This window comes from Salvelinus fontinalis, chromosome 9 (assembly GCF_029448725.1).
Source record: "Salvelinus fontinalis isolate EN_2023a chromosome 9, ASM2944872v1, whole genome shotgun sequence".
NCBI classification, from domain to species: Eukaryota; Metazoa; Chordata; class Actinopteri; order Salmoniformes; family Salmonidae; genus Salvelinus; species Salvelinus fontinalis.
The window spans coordinates 59,166,273-59,183,438 of NC_074673.1; the positions used below are offsets into that span (position 1 = coordinate 59,166,273).

Below are 17,166 nucleotides of genomic sequence, written 5' to 3' on the forward strand. Positions count from 1 at the left end.
CCTTCACGCGCTCTCCAGAAAACAGGAAACTGGTGACACGTCATGCCGAGAGCTTTTATTCGATCCCAGATCAAGTTATACACTCCATTTCTTCTCTCACTGCCTGTCGACATCTAGTGGAAGACGTATGAAGTGCATGTATACTGATATATATCAAGGACATTTATAGGCAGGCCCTAGAACAGAGCATCGATTTCAGATTTTCCACTTCCTGTCAGGAAGTTTGCTCCAACTTGAGTTCTGTTTTACTCACAGATATAATTCAAACAGTTTTAGAAACTAGAGAGTGTTTTCTATCCAATAGTAATAATAATATGCATATTGTACGAGCAAGAATTGAGTACGAGGCCGTTTAAATTGGGCACGATTTCCCCCCAAAGTGAAAACAGCGCCCTCTGTCCTCAACAGGTTAAGGTATTAAACTGCTCCACCCATTATGTGGTTGATGAACACTGACAAACCTAACGCTAACCTTTTTCCCCTCCACTTGTCTCTCCCTTCCTCTCTTTCTGTTGTCCTTCTTCTTCTTTTTCCTCATCTTCTTCTGTCTTTCCCCCTTCCCGCTGTTTCTCCCCCAGGCCTGAGTGTTGTTTTAGTTCTTTCAGGCGTCTGGACTCCAAGGCAGCCACTGATAAGTTTCACTTGGACCTGGGCTTCCGCATGCTCAACTGTGGACGCACCGACCTGATTGGCCAGGCCATCGACCTGCTGGGGCCTGACGGAGTAAACAGCATGGATGACCAGGTATTGAGAGAGCGTGAGGGGTTGAGCAGGGTGTGTGTGAGGTGTGTGTGTGGTGCTGAAGGTAGGTGTGTGGATGTGCTCATTTTGTGTGAACTCAACTGCTGAGTTGAGGTCTAACGTGCTGCAGTTGGTAAATCATATTCTAAACAAAGCATTACTCTCTCTCTCTGTCTCTCTCTGTGTCTCTGTCTCTGTGTCTCTCTCTCTCTTTCTCTCTGTCTCTCTCTGTCTCTCGCTCAACCTCTGTCTCTCTCTGTCTCTCCCTCAACCTCTCTGTCTCTCTCAACCTCTTTGTCTCTCTCAACCACTCTGTCTCTCTCAACCTCTTTGTCTCTCTCAACCTCTCTGTCTCTCTCAACCTCTCTGTCTCTCTCAACCTCTTTGTCTCTCTCAACCACTCTGTCTCTCTCTCTCTGTGCAGGGTATGACCCCTCTAATGTATGCGTGCTCAGCGGGAGATGAAGCTCTGGTCCAGATGTTGATTGATGCCGGGGCCAACCTAGACGTGGCGGTAAGGCTTTTCCCCCCTGCTCTGATTGGTTACTCTTGAGCAGGGTTTCTGTTAGCCGGTAAATGCCAGCTAAGTGTACCCGAACTTGGCAAAAATTAGAAAAGATTGTATTGATTTTCCCCATTTCTCCGAGAGGGAATTCTTTCTCCAAAGCAGAGTAAAGACGGCCTCACGATCACGCCTTCTTGAGGACAAAGAAACAAGGCTGTGTATCATGCGCAATTGTTGCATTTCGGTTGAGCTTATTGTGTAGCAATTGGAAACTCAACATCGTTGCCTGCTCGTCACGTCGGAGAGTTACAATGTTGCAATCACTAGGCAGCCAACTACCTATAGTAGGGAACAGAGTTGTTATCAATAAACCACGTATATCACACAAGACACGGATGACGACCCAAATGATAGTTGGGAGTCGTGACTTTTAACCTGCTACGTTAATTCTTCTAACCTGCTGCGTAAATTCTCCTAAACTGCTATGAAAAGTCAAATCTGGTGTTAATTTGACAAGGGCTGGTCGTGACCGGCTGGCCCTGGTGTACCTCAGTAGAAGGTACTGGTTGGAAGTCACTCTGAAAGGGACTATAAGACTAAAGGCTCGATTCAATCCGTATCGCTGACGGTCAATCTCGCTACAATGCACATCTTCAACACTATATATTGAATTGAGCCCTAAATGAGAAAATGTAAATGTGCAGCTGTGAACAATGCATTACAGTAAACATCTATCATTGATACTAACCTCTCTCCCTCTCTCTTCTGCCCAGGTGCCTGCCTGTTCTTCCAAGCAACCCTCTGTCCACCCAGACAGTCGCCACTGGGCGGCTCTTACCTTCGCTGTGCTGCACGGTCACATCTCTGTGGTGCAGGTAGGAATGACTGAAAAGACAGTTGTTAATTGGCACACCTTATGTAGTTCCAGATGAAGAAAGGGAAAAACCTAAAAAATTAAAAAAAATTCAAAGGCCAGGATTCAATCCAATGTAGATTAGCAACCTGCACACAATGATATACTTTTAAAGACAATTTCGAATGTACAATTTTCAATGTTCATGGAGATCATGTTCGCTCTAAACGCTACAGATATTGGCACAAGCAGAAATCACCTTTAAAAGTCAATCTCAGTACACAGGTTTTTAAATTAAGCAATAAGGCCTTAGGGGGTGTGGTATATTGGCCATATACCACAAGCCCTAGAGGTGCCTTATTGCTATTATAAACGGGTTACAAGCATCAATGAGACAGTGAACAAATGTGTTTGTGTCATACCCGTGGTATATTGTCTAATATACACATTTCAGCCAATCACCACCCAAACTACCGCTTTATAATCTGCATTTTTTGGCATCCCGGCCCTATGTCTTTTTCACAGAAACACCTATCATTTTGCCGTGGTTTGCTTCACCTTCTTCCACCTCAACAGACAGGATATATACTGTAGATTAGAATATGTTGTGCCTAACCCTTACCCTGTGTGTGTGTGTGTGTGTGTGTGTGTGTGTGTGTGTGTGTGTGTGTGTGTGTGTGTGTGTGTGTGTGTGTGTGTGTGTGTGTGTGTGTGTGTGTGTGTGTGTGTGTTGGCAGCTCCTGTTGGATGCAGGGGCTAACGTGGAAGGGGCAGCCGTCCGAAACGGGCAGGAGAGCACAGCAGACACCCCTCTCCAGCTGGCATCTGCAGCAGGTGGGCACGGGTCGGGCACAGCCACATGGCATACACACGTGCACACACACACTCGCAAGCACGCACACGCGTACACACAAACGACGATATAGATCTCACTCAACACTCACACATACACTCTTACACACAAGCATCCGTTCAAAAGTGTGTGATGGAAATATATGTCAGACCTGAGAGGTATACTACGATGGAGGCTAGGCCTACTCAGTGTCTTCTAAAGCTAGCCAGCTTCAGTCAGCTCTACATTCCAGCTCGGGCTTCATCCATGTTACAAAGGTGGATATTGATCGTGCACCCGCCATTTACTCAAGCCTGCTCGAGTTGGGCTTGTAACTGCGCGTTCATGTCACATTTGGCTAGTCGAAACGCCGAACTCTTCATTGAGACGATGCTGAAACATCAATCCATGGGCGAGTCAGTGCTACATTTTTATTGGTGTCGGAATCTAAATGAAAGACGTTACCTTACAAAATTCAGTAGGCTATGGTGTGAAATAGGCTGTTAGAGCTGCCGTCTTTCTTTTATTACGTATCGTTAATGCCGTCTTTGGTGTGCTTTGGTGTGGTTATCAATGCACTGTCATGACTGTCCTGCGAGGATCACCATGGATCAGATCAGCTTGGCAATGGTTGACAATATCCGGACCTTTTCTCACCCACAGAAGAGGCAAGAGGGAACTGGGCTGGTATGACAGTTCACACCCTGTTGTAAATGACAGGAGAAGCGGGGCTCGTTCTCCCCCTCCTGTAAAATATCTTTGTCAACAGGTTTTTCCCTCCGAAACTCGAACACAGTCAAAAGTGGATACTGGAACAATAATTCTAACATAAGAATGTGGGGAAGGGTCAGTGGTGAGCTATAGAAAACTAATTTCATATTGGTTTTTATTTTGTGATGTCATAAAAAATTGTATGGACGAAATACTATAACTTGGAAAATATACCCCTTTTATCTGTAAAGTTTTCATCCAATACGTTGTGCATATAATATGAAAAAGGATAAAATGATTTTTGTTAAGATATGAATGCGATTATAGGAGGTATAAGAGATTCTATCTCCTATAAACTTTGCACAGTAAGTAGCCATACCATGAGTGAGGTCAGAAGAGCGTGTCAGCCTGATGGAACCGTGCCCTTCAGCCAGAGTGCATACAAGGATTGCCCACAGAGATTACGATTAGACCAGGAAAGATGGGGAGTTGCAGCCCACGTCTAAAGTGGTTTAAACTCTGAATCTCAGACCAGGAAATGTGAGGCGGGAGCTACATGTTTGAAATGGTTTGATCTTTGAACCTCAACACGAGGTGAAGAAATAAACTCACCTTCCTTTAGACCAGAGAGATGGCGAGCTGCAGCTCATGTCCATCGTGGTCCAAATCCTGAATACCAACACGAGGGGGAAAAACTAACTCTCCTCTCAGACAATCACTGAGACAGCTGATTAGCTGTCTTGAGTCAAATATCTAGAAAAGTGAATCTAAGTGAGACTATCCTACTACGCTCATCACCAGTCGACACGGCTGGCTAGCTATCTTCCAGAGTGAACAACAGTAGAAGACGGGAAAGGGGAGACCACTTTCGGACAATCAGAGCCATACAGCTTGCCGCTGAAAGGCCAACAACCTTCCTAAGGGGGGCTGGTTCTGACCGAACAAAGGCACTCACACGTAAATACATGAAGGATTTCTTATTCCAAACGGGCGGCGATTCGTGTGCAAATTATATGATTACAGTGAGAATACTACTGTATCGACAATAAGTGCCTTTTTCTCTCTCTCTCTCCATGGCATTGTGTAGAAGCCACCATATTGTAAAAGTCCACTAGGGTCTCATGTATTAAGTATGTATGTTATCCTGTTATTATTTAGTTCGCTAGTAAATAAATAATTAAACCAATTAGTGTAGTACTGAATCACAAGTAAGGATGTTTATTTTTGCAGATGCCGGAGGTTGACTTGATAAGAGTTTATTTTTAATATGTTGACTCTTTTATGGATGTTATAGGTAAATAACTTGTAGAGTTTAATTTCGTAGATGGTAACTCTTTGAGCAACCTCTTCAGTGGTGCCCCAAATTCTTAATGAGCTAATTGTTAATTGATTAATTTAAATCGGGTCACAATTAAACATAGTTAGTGGATTAAATAAATAACAGTCATCAGATTAATGAAAGTAAAGTCAGCACAAACACCTTTTTTCTCACTCCTATCGATAAAATAATTGTATTAAGTCATGCAAACGTTTTACTGTGCTGAAGTTTCAAATGCATTCTGTCATTTCTAAATGTGTAATGTGATTTAACATGACTTTTTTTAACACAGAAAAACAACCACATTTGATTAATAAAATATTTAATCTGCCATCTTCCTCAAATTACTTTAAAAAGAAGGCGATGATGACACCATCTTTGCGAGAGGGAGGGGATCTGATTTCATTGGTCCTCAACTCACGGCTCCGACACTTCACTCAGGATAAATAGAGTAAGCCCTGAGTTAGTCTGCCCCGGAGCAGATTAGTTCTGAAGGATTCGTTTCCTTGCTAAAAGGTGAATCACTTTAATGCGACTACTTATCCTGAGTTGAACTCAGTTGAAAAAAAGTTTCCTGCTAACTCCTCAAACCTCATTCGTAGAATAGGGCTCTGCTCAGTACAGTAACAGAAGTTCACCTGGCTCTGACTTACTAAGGTCAGTTACTAGTGCGAGGTGAGGAATACGAGGGAAGGAGTGTGAGATTGACTGAAGGAGGGATAGTGAGGAATGAATTCAGAGAATGAATAAGGGATGGAAGGAATTAGGTAGGGAGGGAATACGTGTTTAGGAGCGAATGAACATGTCTGTCGTCAGGTGTGTGTGTGTGTGTGTGGGGGGGGGGGGGGGGGGGGGTTGGTTGGTTGGTTGGTTGGTTGGGTGTTTAGAAGCCTCTGGGCAACACATTCCTGTGTTACATATCTGAGAAGCCACACATATATCTGAGAAGTTGCAGAGAGGGACACACACACACACACAAACCACACACAGCTTGTGACAGTCTGTAGGCTCCCAACAAGTACGTGCGTGAGTGTTTGTGTATCTACACGAGCGAGTCTGTAAGTCAGATATTGTAAGTGTGATATTTTATCATCCTTGACTCTAATTCAAAAGCGTTTCACTGTGTTTGTCAGATCGGAGTTGCACAAATGCATTTTGCGCCATTAAACCCTTTGATTTCCTTGTCGCCAGGGAACTATGAGATGGTGAGCCTGCTCCTCACCAGGGGGGCAGACCCTCTGTCCAAGACCCGTGACGGCAACGCTTTGACATCATCACTCTATGAGGACATGAACTGCTTCAGTCACGCCGCAGCGCACGGACACAGGTACGAGGAGGACCGTCTGAAGAACCCTTATCACACTACTGTACAAACCCAACCAAACTACGCTGGCTCAGATATGTTCTTTTCACAGCAACTATAGTGAATGCGTAACCAGGGCAGCTCAGTACTGCTTTACAGCTCGGTTCGGCTTGGTTCGGCTCAGTGGTGTAAAAAGTCAAAGCAACACTATGGAATTGGAATTCCCTATAATGTGTTGTCATTCTAAGTAAGGGTAGGAAGGAAACACTTGAGAGTAGTCAGATGTAGCCTGTGTTAACCGTACTAGCCATGTTATTTGTCATATACTTACTACCCCTGGCATATGGGATAAGGGGGTTAGAGGAAGGGTGTGTGTGTGTTTAAGGGGGTGTAGGGGTGGGATCAGGGGCTTCATTCCATTCATAGCCCATCTGTCAGAAACCAACTGTTGAAGAGTGTAGAGCGCTCCACCTGTTCTGTGTGTGTGTGTGTGTGTGTGTGTGTGTGTGTGTGTGTGTGTGTGTGTGTGTGTGTGTGTGTGTGTGTGTGTGTGTGTGTGTGTGTGTGTGTGTGTGTGTGTTAGGGGATCAGGATGTAGACTCAACGCGTGGATGCCTGTATACTTGTGACAGATTATATCATTTCAGAGAAGCTATACCTTCGGATTTCATGGAACTTTGAGTGGAAATTGTGGCTATGTGTAGCGGACTCCATGAATGTAGCTATATGTGCATGATAGCTTTTGCCCAAGTAAACCTTAAACAACCTCCACTGATTCACTCTCTCTTTCTCTCTCCCTCGCCCTCTCTATCATCTACTCCCCCTGCTGCTCCCTCCCCCTCTGTCCCTCTATCCCTTTCTCGTTCTCCCTCCCTCCCCCTCTCTCCAACAGGAACGTGTTGCGCAAACTGCTCACCCAGCCCCAGCAGGTCAAAGAGGACGTCCTCTCCCTCGAAGAGATCCTAGCCGAAGGGGTGGAAGGGGAGGACGCCTGCCCTCTCCCCAGCCTGCCTCCTCCATCCCCTGGGTGCCTGTCTGAGGGGGGCATCCCGCGGCTGTGCAAGGCCAGGATGAAGGCCCTTCAGGAGGCTAGCTACTACAGCGCCGAGCACGGCTACCTGGATGTCACCATGGAGCTACGGGCACTGGGTAAGTGGGGAATGGGACCACAGATAGAAAATGTGTAAAACGCCTCAATATGGTGACATAAGAGGCTGTGTTAAGCATCCATTCATCATCAATCCGAATAGTCACATTATGGATGGAAATCTCATAACCCTGAACCATTACAGATTCCGCTATATATATTTCAAGGTAATTTTTGATTGAGCCCGACATAACAAACGTTTACCATCTCCGCTAAAGTGGGAACATTGCCTTTAAATTTGAATCACGCTGTAAAGCTGAACTTTCCACAATGCGGATTGAGTAGAGCCCTTAGATACTGGGCAAATGAATATACTGTACATGATAAAGACTTAAGAGGAACACAACCTATTAGGCTCCTATCGCCTTTTAATTGTGAGGATTTTCTGATTCACATTGGATCTTCTTCAAGTCAAACAGGACCATAGTGTGCTGGCTGGCATTTTTGTTATTTTTACAAGATGGATAGAACATGCAGTACCAGTCAGAAGTTTGGACACACCTACTCATTCAAGGGTTTTTCTTTATTTTTACTATTTTCTAATAGTGAAGACATCAAAACTATGAAATAACACATATGGAATCATATAGTAACCAAAAAAGTGTTAAACAAATCTGTAAACCCTTTGCCTTGATGACAGCTTTGCACACTCTTGGCATTCTCTCAACCAGCTTCACCTGGAATGCTTTTCCAACCGTATTAAAGGAGTTCCCACATATGCTGAGCTCTTGTTGGCTGCTTTTCCTTCACTCTGCGGTCCAACTCATCCCAAACCATCTCAGTTGGGTTGAGGCCGGGTGATTGTGGAGGCCAGGTCATCTGATGCAGCACTCCATCACTCTCCTTCTTGGTCAAATAGCCCTTACACAGCCTGGAGGTGTGATGTGTCATTGTCCTGTTGAAAAACAAGTGATAGTCCAACTAAGCGCAAACAAGATGGGATGTATTGCTGCAGAATGCTGTGGTAACCATGCTAGTTAAGTGTGCCTTGGATTCTAAATATATCACTGACAGTGTTACCAGCAAAGCACCCCCACACCATCACAGTTCATACTCTATGCTTGACGGTGGGAACCACACATGTGGAGATCATCCGTTCACCTACTCTGCATTGGAACCAAAAATCTAACATTTGAGCTTATCAGAACAGATTTCCACTGGTCTAATGTCCATTGCCTGTGTTTCTTGGCCCAACTTTAGTAGTGGTTTCTTTTCAGCAATTCGACCATGAAGGCCTGATTCACGCAGTATCCTCTGAACAGTTGATGTTGAGATGTCTGTTACTTGAACTCTTTGAAGAATTTATTTGGGCTGCAATTTATGAGGCTGGTAACTCTAATGAAATCGTCTGCAGCAGAGGTAACTCTGGGTCATCCTTTCCTGTGGCGGTCCTCAGTTTCATCATAGCGCTTGATTTTTGCGACTGCACTTGAAATTCTTGAAATTTTCCGTGTTGACTGACCTTCATGTCTTAGAGCTCCCGAGTGGCGCAGCAGTCTAAGGCACTGCATCTCAGTGCTAGACGCGCCACTACAGACCCTGGTTTGATTCCAGGCTGTATCACAACCGGCTGTGATTAGGAGTCCCATAGAGCGGCGCACAATTGACCCAACATCGTCCGGGTTAGACCGGGGTATGCCATCATTGTAAATAATAATTTGTTCTTAACTGGCTTGCCTAGTTAAATAAAGGCTAAATTAAAATACTAAGTAAAAATTAAAGCAATGATGGACTGTCGTTTCTCTCACCTTACTTCACTTTGTCAACTTCATCATCAATGCAAAGGGTGGCTACTTTGAAGAATCTCAAATATAAAATATATTTTGATTTGTTTAACACTTTTTTAGTTACTACATGATTCCATATGTGTTATTTCATAGGTTTGATGTCTTAACTATTATTCTACAATGTAGAAAATATTAAAAAATAAAGAAAAACCCTTGAATGAGTACGTGTCCAAACTTTTGACTGGTACTGTACAGTATGTGGAAATGTCCTTTCTACTTATTTTATCATCATGTGTAATGTGACTTGTCCAGGTGTCCCATGGAAGCTGCACGTGTGGCTGGAGTCTCTGCGAGTGGCCCAGCAGCAGTCTAGGGCCTCGGTCACTCTGTCCCTCCTTCGAGAGTTCACCTCCATCAGGGAGGAAGACTACTGCCACGAGCTAGTCTCTCTGGGCCTACCCCTCATGTTCACCATCCTACGAACCACCAAGGTAGGGCCACCTTACTTCACTTTTTCAACTTTATGTCACTCTTAGACTTGGGTTCAAATACGTTATCTGTGCTTGATTGAGCAGGCCTGGCTTGATGGACCAATGGAATAGTCCCAAAACTGCAAAATCTGCCCATCTGGTACTCCAGGCAGACTAGAGCAAAGATTTCGAATAGTATTTGAATCTGGGTCTGGTCACTGCTTTTTTTAATTTACTCTCTACTCTCTAGCCTTGTCCCAAGTCTGTTTTCTCTGGTGGCATCGATGTGCTTTCACACGGCTCAGATTTCATAGTAAACACAAAGTGAACAAACAAACAAATGAGCGAACAACTCAACAAGGGTAAAATGAAGGAAATGAACAAAGCAAATATAAATAAATAACAGTATTGTAATACATTGTTCTTTTCATAGGCTACTGGATCTAGTCTAACCCGTTTCCTCTCTCCCTCAGAACGATGCCATCACCCAGCAGCTTGCAGCCATCTTTAGCCACTGCTTCGGCCCGGCTCCACTACCGGCCATTCCGGAGATGAAGGCCACCCTCTCAGCGCAGCTGGGTAATGGGCATCTCCTTTTGAATTATGTTTGTGCAAACAGACGTTACTATGGAGTGGTATTATCTCAACCAGACATTGAATTTGAATGTCATCATTTCGAATGTGTATTAAGAAATGTAATTTCTAATGTCTAAACTTTTTAAACAGCTCTACGTGTACTGTTTTAAATGTTTGTATCTAACTGGGACTACAGTTGAAAACTAGTTAGCCGGCTGACTTTTGGGGCATTTATAGAAATGTTGATCGACGCATTGGTCCTGACAAATAGATGTAATAAATGAGCAGAAAATGTCATGACATTTTATGAAACATTTGTATAAAAATGTTCTTCTTGTGCAAGCAAACATAACGGAAACCGGCCAACGACTCCTGTGCTAGTTTTTCATTGTTTTAGTTTTTATTTGCAAGGGAGTGGACATTTGTTGAAATCAAAGTTTTTTTCCTGCTCCTCCAGACCCCCATTTTCTGAATAACACGGAGATGTCAGATGTGACGTTTTTGGTGGAGGGGAAGCCTTTCTACGCCCACAAAGTCCTGCTGATCACTGCTTCAGACAGGTGAGAAGAGTAAGGGGGGAGGGAATGGGGGAGAATGGGTGAGGAAAGGTGAGTGGGGTTCGCAAAAGGGTGAGAGGGGTGGGCAGAGGGGTAGAGGTGATGTTCAGGCAGATAATGTTCATGTTGTAGGGGAAAGAGGAGGATATTGTTTAGAATTGGCAAGAGGAGGGATTACGGAAATGTTGTTGAATATGTGTTTGTGAAAGAATTACAACCATGGAGTTGACAATTGATGACCATTGTCTAACCTGAACTTTTCTCTGGGGTGCGCAGGTTCAAGTCTCTGCTGGCCTCATCAGGACCAGACGGAACTAAAGATATTGAGATCAGTGACGTCAAGTACAACGTCTTCCAGGTAACTGAATCAGATAATGAGCTCTCAACTTGAATCTTAGTTCTCATTGTTGAGTATCATGTACATATTTAGTTATGTGTGTCTACATAGCCCCATATTGACAAGAGAATCCCAGAATTTATGTCATTAGCTTGGCGGGGCTTTAGACTCCAAAACAATTGAAGGTACCATGTCCTTTTACTCCAAACTGTTTCCTCATAGGCAGTATAACAGTTATCTCTATGTGTTTCCTATCCTTGTTACCTTCCCTTTCCTTTCACCAATGATCTGAAATCATATTGGAATATACCAAGAGTATGACCAATGAGTTGATGGAATGTTGGATGATGGTAAATCTGACAATTTATTTGACCTCTGTCCAGATGATGATGTCATACCTGTACTGCGGAGGGACAGAGTCACTGAAGACCAACGTGTCTGACTTGTTGGAGGTGGGAATTCAGCCATTTTGTTTCTGAAATGCTCATAGAAAGACACATAGAGTCCTTCCAAATTATGCATCCTCTCCTCGCCTACTCATTCATTGCACTGATCTGAAGGCACTGATCAGGTTAAATCCCGTCGAGCATTTTCCAATCAGTGCAGATGAAGGCGAGTAGGTGAGGAGAGGACAGATTTACGAGACATTGAAATAGAGCCATACTGTATGTCATTCAGAGGTCCTTGTACTAAATCTACAACCAAATTCACCAGAGCAGTCAATCACTCACTCATTGTAATGATGTTGTTTTTTTTCTTCACATATTCATACTGAAATCGCTTGATTTGTTGGGCAAAAAAAAGGCTTTGAATGCAACACAGGCCTGAGAACTTGTAGCATTATCTAATCTGCTGTATTTTGTCATGTGGTTGGTGTTCCCCAGCTGCTCTCAGCGGCCAGCGTCTTCCAGTTGGGGGCCCTACAGAGACACTGTGAGATCATCTGTTCCCAGAGCATCGATCTTGAAAATGCTGTCAGCATCTACAGGACGGCCAAGGTAAGGCCCTAGATATAGACTCTCACTGCTTATTCTGGATCTCAGTCGTTTGTTGGATACCGGGTTAAGGAGGGTTTGCGTCGTCCGGGTTAGGGAGGGTTTGGCCGGTAGGGATATCCTTGTCTCAGTATGTAAAATGTAATGAAATGTAAAAAATGTAATAAAAATGTATGCACTCTACTGTTAGTCGCTCTGGATAAGAGCGTCTGCTAAATGACTAAAATGTAATGTAAATGTATACCGTCATGTATTAATAAGAGTCTCAGCAAGTCCTGCCTCTCCCATCTCCTCATTGGTTTATAGAAGCAGGTACCCACGTGCCATCTAGATATATTGGTTATACCCACGTGGGTGATTGAAAGACAAACTGTTTTGCCGGTTGTCGTGGTACTACTATGAAAGTGTAGATGCCAATCACCATATAAGTTCAAAGATGAAAAAGCATGGAAGGAGGAGAGATGACTAGAAACGATTCGGTTGACCGTTTTATGTGTGGATTAATTGTCGGAGTAGAGGACCTTGTGCATTTCAGGTAAAATAACAACTCGGGCCTCCCGGGTGGCGCAGTGGTCTAGGGCACTGCATTGCAGTGCTAACTGCGCCACCAGAGTCTCTGGGTTCGCCCCCAGGCTCTGTCGCAGCCGGCCGCGACCGGGAGGTCCGTGGGGCGACGCACAATTGGGCTAGCGTCGTCCGGGATAGGGAGGGTTTGGCCGGTAGGGATTTCCTTGTCTCATCGCGCTCCAGCGACTCCTGTGGCGGGCTGGGCGCAGTGCGCGCTAGCCAAGGGGGCCAGGTGCACGGTGTTTCCTCCGACACATTGGTGTGGCTGGCTTCCGGGTTGGAGGCGCGCTGTGTTAAAGAAGCAGTGCGGCTTGGTTGGGTTGTGCCTCGGAGGATGCATGGCTTTCGACCTTCGTCTCTCCCGAGCCCGTACGGGAGTTGTAGCGATGAGACAAGATAGTAATTACTAGCGATTGGATACCACGAAAATTGGGGAGAAAAAAAAAAAAATAATAATAATAATAATAAAAAAATAAAAAAATAACAACTCAATGTTTATATCCCAGGACAAATTAGCTAGCAAGTGCAAGCTAACTAGCTAAATTGCCATACATGTTTAATGCTTTTCGACCTGTTCCCAAATTAATGTCATTGGTTCAGAGTTTGTTTTGACATTTTAACCTGCATGTCGTGATCGCGTTTGGTGTAGGGGGACAAAATACATTTATGCACGATAGCGCACGATGGCGCTATGCGCACGATGCGCTTTGGGTTCCGTGTTATTCTGAAAAGGTAAAGAATAGCTGTGACTGGGGTCTATCTGGTAGTAGTTTGTTAAACAGTACCATGGGAAAAATAGCTACTGCGTAAATACTGCAGAATGGTTTTGTAGCGAATTGAGCCATAAGTGTGTGTGTCTCTCTCTCCGCCCCAGGCCCACGGTGCGTCAGTGCTGAGTTCGTTCTGCGAGGGCTTCTTCCTGCAGCACATGGCAGGGCTCCTGGAGAGAGAGGCCTTCCGGTCCCTGCTCCTGGGGCCTCTGGGGGCCCGCTGGGTGACGGAGATGGGCTCGGGGCCTAAAATGGTGCCTCCTAGGGGAGACTCGCCACTGGAGGAACTCGAGACGACCCTGGCTCGCCGGCTACGCTCTCTCTACATCACCTCCCGTGTCTGACGAAGAAAGGAGAAGGATGGAATGCAGAGGAGGAGAGTATGCGACCGGTGCACACTCTCTTCCTCCTGGGAGGAGGACGTCACGAGTGCCCTTAGATACAGATTTAGGATCAGATTGCCATCCCGCGATCCCAACCGGAACCATTAGAGTGGAAAACCACTGAAACTGACCTTAGCTCAGCATCTTAAGGGCATCGTCACCCTTAATCATTATTTCTCGATGGAGGGTAAGACGAGGATGAACGAGATGAGGCTGGATAGAGAGTGGGTGTGAGGGGTACAGGAGGGATACCGTGACGGCCTGTTCCCAAATTTGACTCTTGGACAATTTATTTTTGCTACACGGACTATTCAGTTTTTGACCTGAAGTACTCACCTCTAGCTGTCTATCACAGTAGCTATATATACGCAGTGGAAGAGTGGACAGAATGGTCTATCCGTCTGTCTGTCTGTTTGTCACCAAGGCTCTGGAAGCTTGTGTACAGAGACGGACAAGACAGTGAGAACTTTTAACATTTAGGATTTCTAGAACACTGCTGCCGCCCAGTGGACAAAGCCCGTAAAGGCCTCAGATTATAGAAATAGAGTGACGAGATTATGTTTCTATGCCTCAAATAAAGGTTAAAAGGTTCTGATGGAATATAGAAAGTCTGGAACGTTATTTTCATGGACCACTGATATGAAGGGGCTGGAGTTTTCTCTTTTCCTTCAGCCACCTTCAGAATGGTGAAGACTGTGAGAGAAGAGGTGGATTTGAGAGCCCCCTCAGTGGATTGAAAGAAGTTGGTTTTACTAAGTGTATTTTCTTTATACATAGTCGTCCTATTATTTTTCTTTCTTTTTTGACAGAGTGAAGAGGAAAGAAAAAACTTACTAAAGAATGGAATGGACATTTTCTATTTAAAGAAAAAAAGATGAGAGTATTTAACAGGGAGTTCCCTTTTTTATTGTGTTTTAATAATTGTAGGCAAATTATTATTATTAATGTAAGATAAAGCTTTGCGTAGCTGGACAATTCCAGGCCTAGTACACACTAACCATTACAGTTGAAGTCAGACGTTTACATACACTAATGTTGGAGTCATTAAAACTCGTTTTTCAACCACGCCACACATTTCTTGTTAACAAACTATAGTTTTAGCAAGTCGGTTAGGACATCTACTTTGTGCATGACACAAGTAATTTTTCCAACAATTGTTTACAGACAGATTATTTCACTTATAATTCACTGCATCACAATTCCAGTGGGTCAGAAGTTTATATACCCTAAGTTGACTGTGCCTTTAAACAGCTTGGAAAATTCCAGAAAATGGTGTCATGGCTTTAGAAGCTTCTGAAAGGCTATTTGACATCATTCGAGTCAATTGGAGGTGTACCTGTGGATGTATTTCAAGGCCTAGCTTCAAACTCAGTGCCTCTTTGCTTGACATCATGGGAAAATCAAAAGAAATCAGCCAAAACCTCAGAAAATAAATTGTAGACCTCCACAAGTCTGGTTCATCCTTGGGAGCAATTTCCAAACGCCTGTAGGTACCTTGTTCATCTGTACAAACAATAGTACGCAAATATAAACACCATAGGACCACGCAGCCGTCATAACGCTCAGGAAGGAGACGCGTTCTGTCTCTTAGAGATGAACATACTTTGGTGTGAAAAGTACAAATCAATCCCAGAACAACAGCAAAGGACCTTGTGAAGATGCTGGAGGAAACAGGTACAAAAGTTTCTATATCCACAGTAAAATGAGTCCTATATCGACATAATCTGAAAGGCTGCTCAGCAAGGAAGAAGCCACTGCTCCAAAACCGCCATAAAAAAACAGGCTACGGTTTGAAACTGCATATGGGGACAAAGATCGTACTTTTTGGAGAAATGTCCTCTGGTCTGATAAAACAAAAATAGAATTGTTTCGCCATAATGACCATCATTATGTTTGGAGGAAGAAGTGGAAGGCTTGCAAGCCAAAGAACACCATCCCAACCGTGAAGCACGGGGGTGGCAGCATCATGTTGTGGGGGTGCTTTGCTGCAGGAGGGACTGGTGCACTTCACAAAATAGATGGCATCATGAGGAAAGGAAAATTATGTGGATATATTGAAGCAACATCTCTACACATCACTCAGGAAGTTAAAGCTTGGTCACAAATGGGTCTTCCAAATGGACAATGACCCCAAGAATACTTCCAAAGTTGTGGCAAAATGGCTTAAGGACAACAAAATCAAGGTATTGGAGTGGCCATCACAAGGCCCTGACCTCAATCCTATGGAAAATTTGTGGGCAGAACTGAAAAAGCGTGTGCGAGCAAGGAGGCCAACAAACCTGACTCAGTTACACCAGCTCTGTCAGGAGGAATGGGCCAAAATTCACCCAACTTATTGTGGGAAGCTTCTGGAAGACTACCCGAAAATGTTTGACCCAAGTTAAACAATATAAAGGCAATGCCACCAAATACTAATTGAGTGTATGTAAACTTCTGACCCACTGGGAATGTGATGAAAGAAATAAATCATTCTCGATACTATTATTCTGACTTTTCACATTCTTAAAATAAAGTGGTGATCCTAACTCACCTAAAATAGGAAATGTTTTACTAGGATTGAATGTCAGGAATTGTGAAAACTGAGTTTAAATGTATTTGGCTAAGGTGTATGTAAACTTCCGACTTCAACTGTAAGTAAACTGGGTCATGTTCATTCGGTAACAAATGGAAGAAACCAGACTGAAACAGGTAGGGACCTAAGAAATGCAAACGTTTTGTTTTACATTGCTAATGGACAAAACCCTGGCAAGGTACAATAATATCATTTCACACTATTGTGCTGACCTGAACCACACTGTGCTGGCCCAGGATATGTTATAATTCTCATTTTCAGCACGGTTCCAGAAACTATGGTGGATGAGGAACCAGGCAAGTGCAGTGCAGCTTGGCTTGGTTAGTCACAGTAGTATGAATAGGATATAACAGTAGCCAACATGGGATTTGGAACTGCAACCTCCTACCCAAACTCTGCTTTACTGCTCAATACTGTAATAAATACTGTAATAAAGCATCAAGCCTGGCAAGCAATTGGTTTTAATAGGTCTTTATGTTTTTACCTTTTATTTCAACGCAGGTAAGTATTTGTTAGCCTGGGTGCCTATCTGTTTCTTCTCTGTTGCCAACTCCTTATGGAATTGCCATGCCGTTGACAGCAAATGTCGCAAGAGCACAAACAGATCTGGGACCAGGGTAGATTTGAGTAGGTTCTTTTGCCACTGGATAGATCTAGGGCTCGATTCATTCCTTACCGCCGAAGTTCAGCGCTGCAGAGCGCTTGAAATTTGAAGCCAATTTCCGATTGAGTTGACATATACAGCGTTTACGGTGAACGCAGTCTCCGCAAACGTGGGAGCATTGCCTTTAAATTTCAATTG

General features: G+C 44.0%; 1 protein-coding gene across 2 annotated transcripts in view; it reads left to right on the forward strand.

The window, feature by feature from the left end:
* The window catches only part of abtb2b (ankyrin repeat and BTB (POZ) domain containing 2b), a 143,873-nt gene extending 127,054 nt beyond the window's left edge, over positions 1 to 16,819 (forward strand). For both annotated transcript variants that reach the window (XM_055934960.1, XM_055934961.1), the window contains exons 5-17: positions 579 to 744; positions 1,166 to 1,255; positions 2,020 to 2,121; positions 2,837 to 2,933; positions 6,152 to 6,287; positions 7,156 to 7,412; positions 9,450 to 9,628; positions 10,081 to 10,186; positions 10,641 to 10,743; positions 11,017 to 11,098; positions 11,461 to 11,529; positions 11,962 to 12,075; positions 13,514 to 16,819. In XM_055934960.1, the coding sequence (XP_055790935.1) occupies positions 579 to 744; positions 1,166 to 1,255; positions 2,020 to 2,121; positions 2,837 to 2,933; positions 6,152 to 6,287; positions 7,156 to 7,412; positions 9,450 to 9,628; positions 10,081 to 10,186; positions 10,641 to 10,743; positions 11,017 to 11,098; positions 11,461 to 11,529; positions 11,962 to 12,075; positions 13,514 to 13,753 (1,741 nt within the window). In that variant the 3' untranslated portion in view covers positions 13,754 to 16,819. The remainder of the gene's footprint in view (positions 1 to 578; positions 745 to 1,165; positions 1,256 to 2,019; positions 2,122 to 2,836; positions 2,934 to 6,151; positions 6,288 to 7,155; positions 7,413 to 9,449; positions 9,629 to 10,080; positions 10,187 to 10,640; positions 10,744 to 11,016; positions 11,099 to 11,460; positions 11,530 to 11,961; positions 12,076 to 13,513) is intronic.
* The last annotated feature ends 347 nt before the right edge of the window (positions 16,820 to 17,166 follow it).